The 12,203-nt window shown below is 41.0% G+C and overlaps 1 protein-coding gene and 1 long non-coding RNA gene across 2 annotated transcripts in view; one reads left to right on the forward strand and one right to left on the reverse strand.

The window, feature by feature from the left end:
• PEPD (peptidase D) overlaps positions 1–12,203 on the reverse strand; it is a 185,381-nt gene that overhangs the window by 99,323 nt on the left and 73,855 nt on the right. Inside the window, exons 8-9 of the mRNA XM_072117244.1 lie at positions 7,665–7,740; positions 5,208–5,254 (exon numbers count right to left, since the gene is read on the reverse strand). Coding sequence (XP_071973345.1) covers positions 5,208–5,254; positions 7,665–7,740 — 123 coding nt within the window. The remainder of the gene's footprint in view (positions 1–5,207; positions 5,255–7,664; positions 7,741–12,203) is intronic.
• The window catches only part of LOC140070584 (uncharacterized), a 67,495-nt gene that overhangs the window by 31,619 nt on the left and 23,673 nt on the right, over positions 1–12,203 (forward strand). The window lies entirely within an intron of this gene.

A 12,203-nucleotide genomic window follows, 5' to 3' on the forward strand; every position in this document is an offset into this window, starting at 1 on the left:
ATCAGTAAATAAGGGTCTGGTGTCTTGCAGCAGTTTACACTGTCTTGTATCAAATTCTCAGAAGGCCTGGGCCTACAACCCCCTCCCCTACACTAGACTGCCTGATTAAAGTCTAAAAGGGGTTAAACTTTCCCTTTATCACAATAATATAGAATGTGGTGAGGGATCTGTATCAACAGAAATAATTGCTCCCATTGGGTCCTACACGGGTTAATGTTACTTGCACTTGACTACAGTAAAAAAAAATTAAATAAACGTGACTTTCCAGCAAACCTGGACATAGTGTCTCAGCACACAGACAGGGGTGAAGTGAGCTCATCCCTGCCACAGACTGCAAATATTTTTAAAATATTCCCTTGTCCTAGGGGGAAACATTCAATGTCAGTAAATATTTTTTTCCAGTTTTCTTGATGTTCTGGTAATACATTAATTACTTTCATTTCAGCCCTATATACTAGACAATTCAGGAAGCCAGAAGAGATGTTTTGTTATTTATTCCTCTTCCCTGTCAAGACCTTGTGAGAATCTTGAGTAAGCAGGTATAGATGTAGCCATACTGCCATAATAAAAAAAATATTCCCAATAATGTAATTCATAATACCCTTTACAAATCATTTTAACTTCTCTGAATTTTTAATTTTGATCACTTGATCTCTTAAATAATGCACTGCACTATGCAGGCATCTATTAGGCCAGGCCTGAACAGATAGATGAATAGCTCAGGCAGCCAGTGGACTCTGGGCTGCCATACAACACCATTGGAACCCCTGTGATTTCTGTTGCAGGGTGTCATGGGTGGCAGATGGAGTTCACTTACTCTGCACCTGCATAGACACCGCAGTCTTTGACTGCAATGTCTAAGTGGTTAAACACGCAAGGTCGGAAATTTTTTTGTGTTGTAATAACACAGTCCAGGACCAGCACTAGCAGCAGCACCTGAAGTCCAGCAATGTTCTTCTAATGTGGCACCACAGAAAGGCATTGCATCAGAAGTACCCCTAATGACTACCGTAAAAACCTGATGCAGCAGTCATTAGGGTGTTAAAGTGGTAGTCTTCTTATATTTCTTACCCGTTGCCTCTTTTCTTCTAAAATCAACTTTTAAAATGATGCTAATGAGTCTGAAACAGACCATAAGAGTAATAAGAACATCTTTATCTTTTCCCGACATCTCATATGAGTCACAATGCTCTTAAAATGCCTCTACAGCCGTTTCAATAATACATAGCTCAAACAGTGTTAGATAGAACCATTCTGTAACCATACTGTACCTTTGTGTGTGTTGGTAGTAGCAACAGGACTGTGAAAAGTGAATTTATATTCCAGGATTGTAGCTGGATCTACTGTACAGTACTAGAGGATCAGATTGCACTGTTGATAAAGTTCTATTCACTGAACATAGCATAGGGAAGGAATGGGAATCTTGAATACAGAGATCTAAGAACAGAGCAGTTTGAGGAGACTCAAGTCCAAATCGAGCTACAATCCAGAAATAAAAATGCATTGTTCAGAGCCCTGCTACTACAAATAACACACACATGGTATGGTCTTAAAATTTGTTTAGCCAGAACTACAAACAAACAAAACTACTACATTTACCAATTATTTATATTGTTTAAAGCCTTTTAGAGAGCCAGAGGAGGGGAATATAAACTGTTATTTACAACACCCTCCGGATATTTACAAATTATTACATATACCTAGACAACCCCTTAAGGATGCTGCATTGAAAGTTTCAGTGTCTAAACTTTCCCAGACCAGGATCCTGTAGTTCTGCTCAGGACCAAGCACGTTTCTTTGAATAGTTTTATTTTTTTGGTGCTGAAAGATTTTTTCATCAGCGCACACACTACAATTCAGAATGTTCATAAATTCTTTCCTGTCCATAAAAACACTTGGCTGTGCGGTAAGCGCAATCTATCACGTTTTTACACTTCAATTACATCACAAGAAGCTATTTTAATTAGAGGATCATTCAGAAACCTTAGTGAAAGGAACCTTAGAAAAAACTCATGCAAAACTGCAAGGCATAGCACTGCTGCCATGGCCAATTGAGCACGTATCAGATGGGCTTTTCCAGATAATTGGTTTAGATATCTGCCTAACAGTTAACCAGCTGTATTGAGAGTGCGGAAATTACAACAAAGATAATAAGAAAGAAAAAAGATCACCGGAAAAAATAAGGTAAATAAGCAAAAGTGACTTCACATTAAAGAAAAATCAATGTACTCATTTAGCTCCAAGAAAACCAGTACCTACCGTATATACTCGAGTATAAGCCGACCCGAGTATAAGCCGAGGCCCCTAATTTTACCACCAAAACCTGGGAAAACCTATTGACTCGAGTATAAGCCGAGGGTGGGAAATGCATTTGTCACAGCCTCCCAGTATATAGCCAGCCAGCCAGTCCCCGTGAAGTATACAGCCTGCCAGCCCCCGTGAAGTATACAGCCTGCCAGCCCCTGTGAAGTATACAGCCTGCCAGCCCCCGTGAAGTATACAGCCTGCCAGCCCCCGTGAAGTATACAGCCTGCCAGCCCCCGTGAAGTATACAGCCTGCCAGCCCCCTTGAAGTATACAGCCTGCCAGCCCCCTTGAAGTATACAGCCTGCCAGCCCCCTTGAAGTATACAGCCTGCCAGCCCCCTTGAAGTATACAGCCTGCCAGCCCCCTTGAAGTATACAGCCTGCCAGCACCCTTAAGTATACAGCCTGCCAGCACCCTTAAGTATACAGCCTGCCAGCACCCTTAAGTATACAGCCTGCCAGCACCCTTAAGTATACAGCCTGCCAGCACCCTTAAGTATACAGCCTGCCAGCACCCTTAAGTATACAGCCTGCCAGCACCCTTAAGTATACAGCCTCCAGCCCCTTAAAGGGGCTGGAGGCTGTATACTTAAAGGGGCTGGAGGCTGTATACTTAAAGGGGCTGGAGGCTGTATACTTAAAGGGGCTGGAGGCTGTATACTTAAAGTATACAGCCTCCAGCCCCCTTATGTATACAGCCTCCAGTCCCCTTATGTATACAGCCTCCAGTCCCCTTATGTATACAGCCTCCAGTCCCCTTACGTATACAGCCTTCAGCCCCCTTACGTATACAGCCTTCAGCCCCCTTACGTATACAGCCTTCAGCCCCCTTACGTATACAGCCTTCAGCCCCCTTACGTATGCAGCCTCCAGCCCCCTTACGTATGCAGCCTCCAGCCCCCTTACGTATGCAGCCTCCAGTCCCCTTACGTATGCAGCCTCCAGCCCCCTTATGTATACAGCCTCCAGCCCCCTTATGTATACAGCCTCCAGCCCCCTTATGTATACAGCCTCCAGCCCCCTTATGTATACAGCCTCCAGCCCCCTTATGTATACAGCCTCCAGCCCCGTTCGCCAAGCACATTTAAAAAAAAGGCGGCTTCCTGATGCTCCGTTCCGCGTGGCTGGTCTTCGGTCTTGTCTGTGTTGTATCAGCCAGCAGACACGCATCCACGCGATCTGCCGGCTGGTGCACAATATCACGTGGCGGTGTTGCCGCTGATATTGTGCGCCAGCCGGCAGATCGTGTGGACGCGTGTCTGCAGGCTGATACAACACAGACAAGACCGGAGACCGAAGACCAGCTGCGGGGAAGACAGAAGAGGAGCCACTGAACATCGGGAGCCACGCGGACCATCGGGCCTCCGGAGGGTGAGTATGGAAGTTTTTTTGTGTTTTGTTGACTCGTGTATAAGCCGAGGGGAGGTTTTTCAGCACATTTTTTGTGCTGAAAAACTCGGCTTATACACGAGTATATACGGTATGTATATACATGACATAAACATAACTGTGGCATCTGATAATTATAGGCTGTCCCATAGCAGTTAACCTGTGTAGCTAGTGCTTGGTAGATATGCCACAGGACCCTAGGAAAGGTGGGTGACACACTCTGCCGTAGTTAAAATGGATGCCATAAAGGTAGACCCCTGAGATCCTTGGATAAATAACCTCTAACAACTCCTGCATTCTATAGGCTCTGCATTTTTTTAAATAATGGAAGATAACAGAAGGTCCGTTGAAGGACTACGGGGAATGGAAAGTCAATGGAAGACCTTCCGTATTTAGGGGGAAAGTGTAATGGAAATCTCTAATGCAAATGTGAACTGGGGCTTAAAATATTTATTTTCGTGGTGATTTCCTCTAAGTTAGAATTGTTCCTTAAAGGGGTATTCCCACAAATACAAGTTTCTTAAATGTACTCAGGATAACAAAATAACACATTCTCTAATTCACTGTTATTAAAATAAATACAGCATTTCACAGATATAAGTCCAACTTGTCTCTCTAGCGACACACCCTGCAGTCCAGGACAAAGCTCACTCTGACACAGACAATGAGTTCCTGCCAGCAGCATGGGGAGAACTCATCTCTCCTTCTAGGTGTCAGATACTAGAACAATGTTCAGTAGCCACATGAAAGTGTATATACACCTGTACCCTGATAATCTAACCAGATTGTCACCCCACAGAACTAGATGGATCATAATGTGTCTGTTTAGAGAGGCCCCGCCCACACCCTGGAATTTTGCACTGACCATCACTGAGTGATAGAAGCTAAAACAGCAGTAAAACAGAGTAGAACTGTAAAGTAAAAGGTTAAAAATTATCTTTATTGTGTTAACATCACTAGGGGATTGAAAGTTGCGAATTTTTCATGGGAAAACCCCTTTAAATGGGAACTCTGCCCTATGGAGAATGTCATACTGAACAGTCTGATGCAGCAAGAACTGCCTAATGCTGTAAGTACACAACGGTTTGACATTTCTAAAGAACTTAACAGGTTAGGCGTTATTTGAATTCCGAGGTATTCTGCAGGAATATGGCCGCTATGTTGGGCTTTCCAAGTAGAGGGTAGCGGTGAGAGGCGCTCATCATGCCTCCTGACAGCCATGAGCCTGCCTCGGGAAGAGATTACACGTTCGTGTGCATGAAGCCAAATCTGAGCACCAAATTGCCGTGCTATTTTCAGGGACCACACAAGAGTCAACCTTGGAAGAATCGCACAGACATAGAGGGAGTCCCTGTATGTGAATTATGGAGGTGTGCAGGGGCAAGTGTCACGGAGCCATGGTCTTATCTTGTCAGGGTAGATCGGTAATGAGATCTTTCCTATGTTCTGACACCAACACACAGTAAGAGAGAGAGAGAACACAAGCTTATTCCCTATAATCCAGTGACGTACCTTTCCAGCTCATACTCCTTCATTCCGATCCTTGCAGCTTTCATAACCTGTAAACCAATTAGAAATAAGTGAATCTCTGTTCTCTTACAATGGTCATTTTAAATTATGATGTCATCAAGGCTACAGATTATGAACAATAAGCAGATTTTTTTGGGGGGGGATTTCACATGTGTAAAGCTCTATTATCACTTCTGTATTATATTTCCATCAGTGCTTTTAACATTATGAAATTAATGCTAGATTGACATCTCATTTTGTTTCCTCTGTTGTAAGGAGACATCAGGAGGATTCCTGACATATCACTGCAACAAAGAGGTAAGACGTATACCATTGTGTGCTGCTGATGTTTCAGGTGTCGCCCCAAGTTACAGCAATGTCCATATTTGGACAGTTACATCACTTAAGAAACAACCACAGAGTATGTGCAGTGGAAGCCAGGGATGGATGACACATGGATGAACGCTGGGCGTCTTCAGTGCTCAGCAGCAGGACAGAAAATAGCAGCCTTTTGCACTGGAGTGTTTCCTGCTGGTTGTGATATAAAATGAACAGACAGAGGTCAAAGTGTGGTTTTCCTTCTATCAAAAAAAACCCAATAGGCCACTGGGGTATTCAAGGTTTTTATGAGTATCAGTCTTGCCATATTTCTATTGACAATTTCCTGTTTCTATAGTCACATTCATAGATATCGGTATGATGCAAGGATTCCTATCCCTGGCAATGTGGTCGGCAAAACAGGACATTGCATGGTCCACGATCAAAGGACCAACCATGGCCAAGTGTTTTAAGCTTTAAACCTTTTTCCATCTCTGCCCTATGTTGTGAATCTTATGTTGCATCCAACAGCCTAATTTTTTTTTTTACTTCTGCCTCTCCACAGCTGGTGTGTCTTATGAGCTCAAATAAAAAAGGAAGGGCCCTTTTGGTGGGTGCCTATGGCAGGAATGTTAGTGGGGCAGTGTGGCAGACATGGTGGGGGGCTCTATGACTGGCATTGTAGGAAGAGAGATCAATGTGATATCACTTGACTATAGGGTCTGAACACTGCCTCCTGGATGTGTACAGTAAAAATAACTTTTATGCTTTTAACTATCATGTCTTAAGGTAAGACGAGTCCTACAGTCTGAAATATATTGCAAGTGTCATTGCTCTGTTGGGTCAAGAAAGTTTAAATTTTACAAATCTTCTAAGTAAGGAAGTAAGGCATGGGCATGATGTTTTTTTATTTAAACGATAATCAAAATTTCTTCCTATATTCACAAAACGCTTTACTGACCCCAAAATTTAAAAAACACAAAAGCGGCGGAGGTAGGAATGTGATCAATGTGGCGGTGGTAAAAACGATTACAACCAGTGATTACTTCAGAACTAAGGAGAGTTTATTAATAACAAAGTTGATGATAATAGCCAAGGTCCTTATAGTTCGGGAATGGGGAATTAGCACAACCCCTAATGTCAATAATGGGTATGAACAAATTCAGGCTGATAAAAGCCGCACCAATCGGAAATGGGCCGAGATTTGGTGAAAGTGGAAATAGATCTCTGGAAAACCCTATGAGATAAGGACGAGAAATAACAAACAAGGTTTTCACATCAAAATGTTGGCAATTCAGACTATGGGTAGTGTAATGTGCCGCTGCTTAGCCCCATTCAAGTGAATAAAATGGAAACTGAAATTTATAGAAATTTTTGGAAAAAAAAATGGACCCTTATTCTTCATGTGCCTATCCATTATAGTGTTGCTCCTATGTGTTGATAATAGGATGTATACCTCATTTCTATGTACAGCATCCATTGAGATCATTAGATATCCTTACTCACTGCCTGCTAGGATAATGGTTGCTAGATGATAGTGAGCTAGTATTCCATGACTAAATGTAATACAACTGCCACTGTATGAGCACAAAGAGGACTCATTTGTTAAAACTGTCTGAAAGCAGCACTGTTCTAGTTGCTTACATAAACCAATCCAGCTTTAATTTTATATACTAATGTGGTAAAATGAAGCTAATCTCTGACTGGTCGCCATTAGCAAGTAGAACAGTTTTGCCGTTGTGGCATCAGATAAGGATTATGTGCACTACACAAAGGTATGACCAATGCAAAATAGTTTAAGTACTAAGAAAAAATGAGGCACTCTGACCCCACTGTCCTGGCCAGCAGCAACCTGCAAGGTAACATCTGTATTACCTGCTTCTTTCCTACCCAACTGCTGAAGCCATCATCATAACCGACAATGACTTAGGATATCTAATGATCTCAACAGATGCTATACATAGAAATGAGGTATATCGGGACAATCCTATTACCAACACATAGAAGCAACACTATAATCGATAGCCACATTTCCCCACAGTCAATACAATTAACTGAGATACAAAGGGAAGACACAGCCAGACATGAAACGCGGTTCAAGAACAAGACAGGAATGAGCTGCCTTATGATAAGGAATCTTACTTCTTTATGTGCTTCGCTGGAGATTCGGTTTGTGTAACGTAACACCTCCAGTTCCATGTCTGTTTTGAAGACACGACTGTAAAGAAAAAAAACAAGCAAGTATTAATAAAACTGGCCTGTAAAGCAATATTCTTAGTATAAATACAATTGGCAAATAAAACATACACTCTAGAATATGAAAATAAATCTTATACATATCTCAGTAGAATATAAATACACTATCCCCTCCAGAATGTGAAATCCTCATACATTCTAGCTTCCTACATAATATTTTAACTAGTGTGGTTGTCTGCTTTCTACATTACCTAAACTTTATCTAGACACATTAAAAGTACAAAGGAATCACAACAATCAGTTGAGCTCACTATGGATAGCATAGCAAAAATTGTGCTGAGAAACTCAGCTTAGACCTGAGTATATAGTAGTTGGAGATGTGAGCTGCGTTGCACGATGACGCTAGAAGTGGACAGTGGATTTTAACGTCCACATTTTGTGACAGGGAAAGTAGGACAAAAGCTTATAATGTTCTCATTACAGGTTACTGATTAAAGAGTAACTGTCATTTCAGAAAATTTTGCATTGCATGTTATGAACGTTTTTCTGATATATTTCATTATTAAATTTTGCTTAGTTTTTAAACACACAGGCTACAAGGTACCCCATAGTACTGGTGTTACCTCTCCGTTTGTCCGTTTGCCTCTCCCTCCTCTCCTGCTGGTTTACATAGCTCTAAGCAGTAAGCGTTAACTCTTTGTGCTCTCTCCCTGGCCAGCGACGCAGTAATGTCATTGTGGTGCTGGGAGTGGTGCTGTACATAGTGACAGGTAGTGTATTGTCCCCTGCTCCACCACAGTGACAGCCACGGACTCACTCTCCCTACTGAACAGTTCATGGTCACGTACCCACGAGTTTGGGTGCAAGGGCAGGCGGTAAAGGGTAAGATGTGGCCCACGGGCTGTACAATGCCGAGGTCTGCCCAAGACATTATTTAAAAAACGCGGTTTCCATTTTATTTTATTTACTATGCAACCACTTTAAAATAGAGATTAGATTTACAAAGTACCTAATAATCTGGAAGATTTGATAATCCAGCACACTGCGTGCATGCTGAAATATATCCAAATATATTGAAGATTACCTTGTTTCAATCAGTCACAATGGCGCATTACTCTGTTTTGACCTCTAAACTAGACTTCGTTGACCCTTGTATAGCACTCGTCTGTACGCCTGCCCGCTACTCTTTTCTCTATTAACCCTATATTATTTTACAAGCCTTTCCTGCAACAATCTTTTTCACATTTCAGGCAAGCATTCGGATGAGATTCCTAGCTCCTCTTATGCACTTCAAACTCAATTATTATCTGCATTTACAGCTATCCGGCATCCCATTTCATTTCTGAGCGAAGGCGGCCACCCCGCAGATCACAATTGTTTTGTGTCTGAGATACCAAGGCTGGCATTCTGATCTTCGCAGCGATACATCTAGTCTACAGCGATAGGACTTGTATCAATAACAGCGGCTCTTTATAATGGGAGATATCAGGCTTTGTCTGTCTATTCTATCTCAGCCCAAGATTAGTTCTTCTTTAAAGATTTTCAGCAGGGGCTGACAAGCGACTTATAGCAGGTTACTGATGATACCTGAGCATTAACTGCTAACTGAATTTTCTTATCTTTTTGTGAAATCAAAAATTATTGTATCTTATTCATATGACACTTAAATCCCATGTTATGGCACAGAGTCAGAACTATACAAGCTAAGGATAAAGTGAGGCCACACAATTCCTTATTAGAAATTCCTTTAGTTCCTGCTAAATCAGAAACAAAGGCAATGTCCTATCAATGTCAATAAACTGAATATTTTTCCTTTTCTGTTTCTGTGCTCCAAATCCACTAGATACATACGTCCAGTCTAATGATAAGCTTCCTGCTGGATAGAGTCACCACTAGAAGAAACTTAGAAGACGACTACTGTAGGCTCTTGGCAATGATACTATCTAATTATACACAGTCCTACTAAAAGGTGTCAGCAACATGACTTTTACCTTTTAAGATCCCGGCTTCATTGCTGAGACAGGATCACAGAACTGGAGAATATTATAGGTTATTTGGCATCTTTTCAAAAACACTAAATTGTCACAAGCCTAAGATGTAGAAATCCTCCTACTGACCACAGAAATAATGATAAGTAGAACAGATTATTCACCAAAGGAACTCATTTAACCAGCTTTGCACTGGGATTATAAAACAACTTCCAGTTTAATAGACTCTAAGGGAATAGAAAAGTACCGTAGTTTATAAGTTCTGGAAACACACATACACACCGCATTTGTTGTAATCTGTTTAATGCAGCAAAAACCTGAGGGACTTTATGTTATAATGTAAGTATGAATCCAGGGTCTGAACGTCACAAACGCCCACTGGGATTCTTCTGTAACCAACCAAGTAAAGATAAAAATGGGAATAATCCTCAACATATATTGTTACTTGGAATCACTTCTCCTAGAATGAGCCAAAGACTTATAACACAAAGTTACGAAATGCGTTAATCCTCCCACACATCCTTCATATCCACAACATGTGTGAATGACACGACACTGGTTTTAACAAGGCAGGAATAATTTCACAGTATTTTAATTAAAATGAGGAGAATGATCTCACAGCTCATAATGAGCAGCACAGGTTCAGAAGAACTTTGTAATGTAACCTCCTGTATGTGCTTTAATTGTGCCTGCACACAATCGCCTGCTCTGGACCTTGGTTCACACCTTTGACGTCTGCCTTATGCCTCCAGATTCCAATTAGACATGTTCAGGACACCTTTCACCTTCCACATACAAATAAGACACCATGAATGTCACTTTCTAAAAATAATTTTACTTATTATGCGAGTGTTAGGGAGCTCTGGTACTATGTGATGGAAGGAATGTTAAAGGAACATTTTCAAACAGATATGAGATCTTGTACTGGTATCTTGGATACAAGATTATACTTATTATATTGTAATCCTATCTGTGCAGGAAAATAACTTTTGTAATATTTTCCCCTACATACAAAAAACATAGTACTGACTCCATTCCACAAGACTGTAACTACCAATTACTATACAAGTCAAAGCAGCCACAAAAAGTCAATTCTTCCCTCTGCATGCACTGTTATCCTCAGACATAATCGTGCCACAAGACGTCATTCTCTGGTCGGGGCTTATTAGAAAAAGGAGGATGATGTAGGAAAGTATATTTTAATAGGTTGTATGAGTTGTTCATTGTGGTCAGGAGGTGGGGTGAGCTTGACTTCAGTGCTGCGTTCCCTGCTTCCATTACTTTAGAACAAATTTACATCTCAAGTTGATTTTCTGGATGAGATATATATATATATATATATATATATATATATATATATATATACCCCACCTCCTGACCGTCTTACACCGAGGGACATCCTTAAGTCTCTCCTAAATACATCCTTAAGTCTCTCCTTATACAACCAATTTTCATTTTAGTTCAAATTAGATTTTCTGGATGATGCCACCACATTGGGCCCTAAAAGTAACATAATCTGGAAGGTGTTAATCTTCACAACAAACTGGAAATGGTTTATCATGTCAGTATCTGCTGTCAGCTTCCTTTTAATTTAAATTTGTAAGAAAGTCAAAACATGTATATTTTAGAAGTATAACTCCAATCAATTATTTTTTCTCAAAACAAGGATTAACGCTGAAGCTTCATTGCTGGCACCTTTGATAACTCTTACATCTGATTGTTGCAGCCTGGGACTAAAGTTCAGTAAATTATCAGCATCCAGAGGTCCATCTGCAATTAGGAGTAGTCTGTCCTTAAAGGAAACGTTCCATGAGGAATCTACTATCAGAAGTAGATTTGATGGTACATTCCTCCTGCCTGCCTCGGCCCTAATATGTAATTTAATAATCCTAGAACCTAACCCAACTTGTTAAAAATGTTATTTTAGTAATGATGTAAATTAACTGCAGAGGCTACTAGGGCGTGTACTAGCCTGGCCAAGTACTAGGAACAAAGGCTAGTACACGCCTCAGTAGCCTCTGCAGCTAATTTACATATTACTTAAATAAAGTTTTAACAAGTTAGGTTCCAGGATGATTAAATTACAGATTATGGCAGAGGCAGACAGGAGGAATCTACATTCATTCTGATGGCAGAATCCTCATGGTAGGTTTCCTTTAAGTTAGGCTACATTCACACACATGTATGGGGGACGTATATACGCCGTATACTACGGTACGGCGGGCATACATCGTGTGAATGTAGCCTAAGTATTAGAATTCATCAAAAGGGGTCACCATGCATATTATAATTGATCATGGTGGGGGGTTTATTTATTTAATAATGATTTTAGGACAATATATAATATACATTCACCGGCCACTTTATTAGGTACACCTGTCCAACTGCTCGTTAACACTTAATTTCTAACCAATCACATGGCGGCAACTCAGTGCATTTAGGCATGTAGACATGGTCAAGACAATCTCCTGCTGTTCAAACCGAGCATCAGTATGGG

The sequence above is a fragment of the Engystomops pustulosus genome, chromosome 7, assembly GCF_040894005.1.
Source record: "Engystomops pustulosus chromosome 7, aEngPut4.maternal, whole genome shotgun sequence".
In the NCBI taxonomy this organism is placed as follows: Eukaryota; Metazoa; Chordata; class Amphibia; order Anura; family Leptodactylidae; genus Engystomops; species Engystomops pustulosus.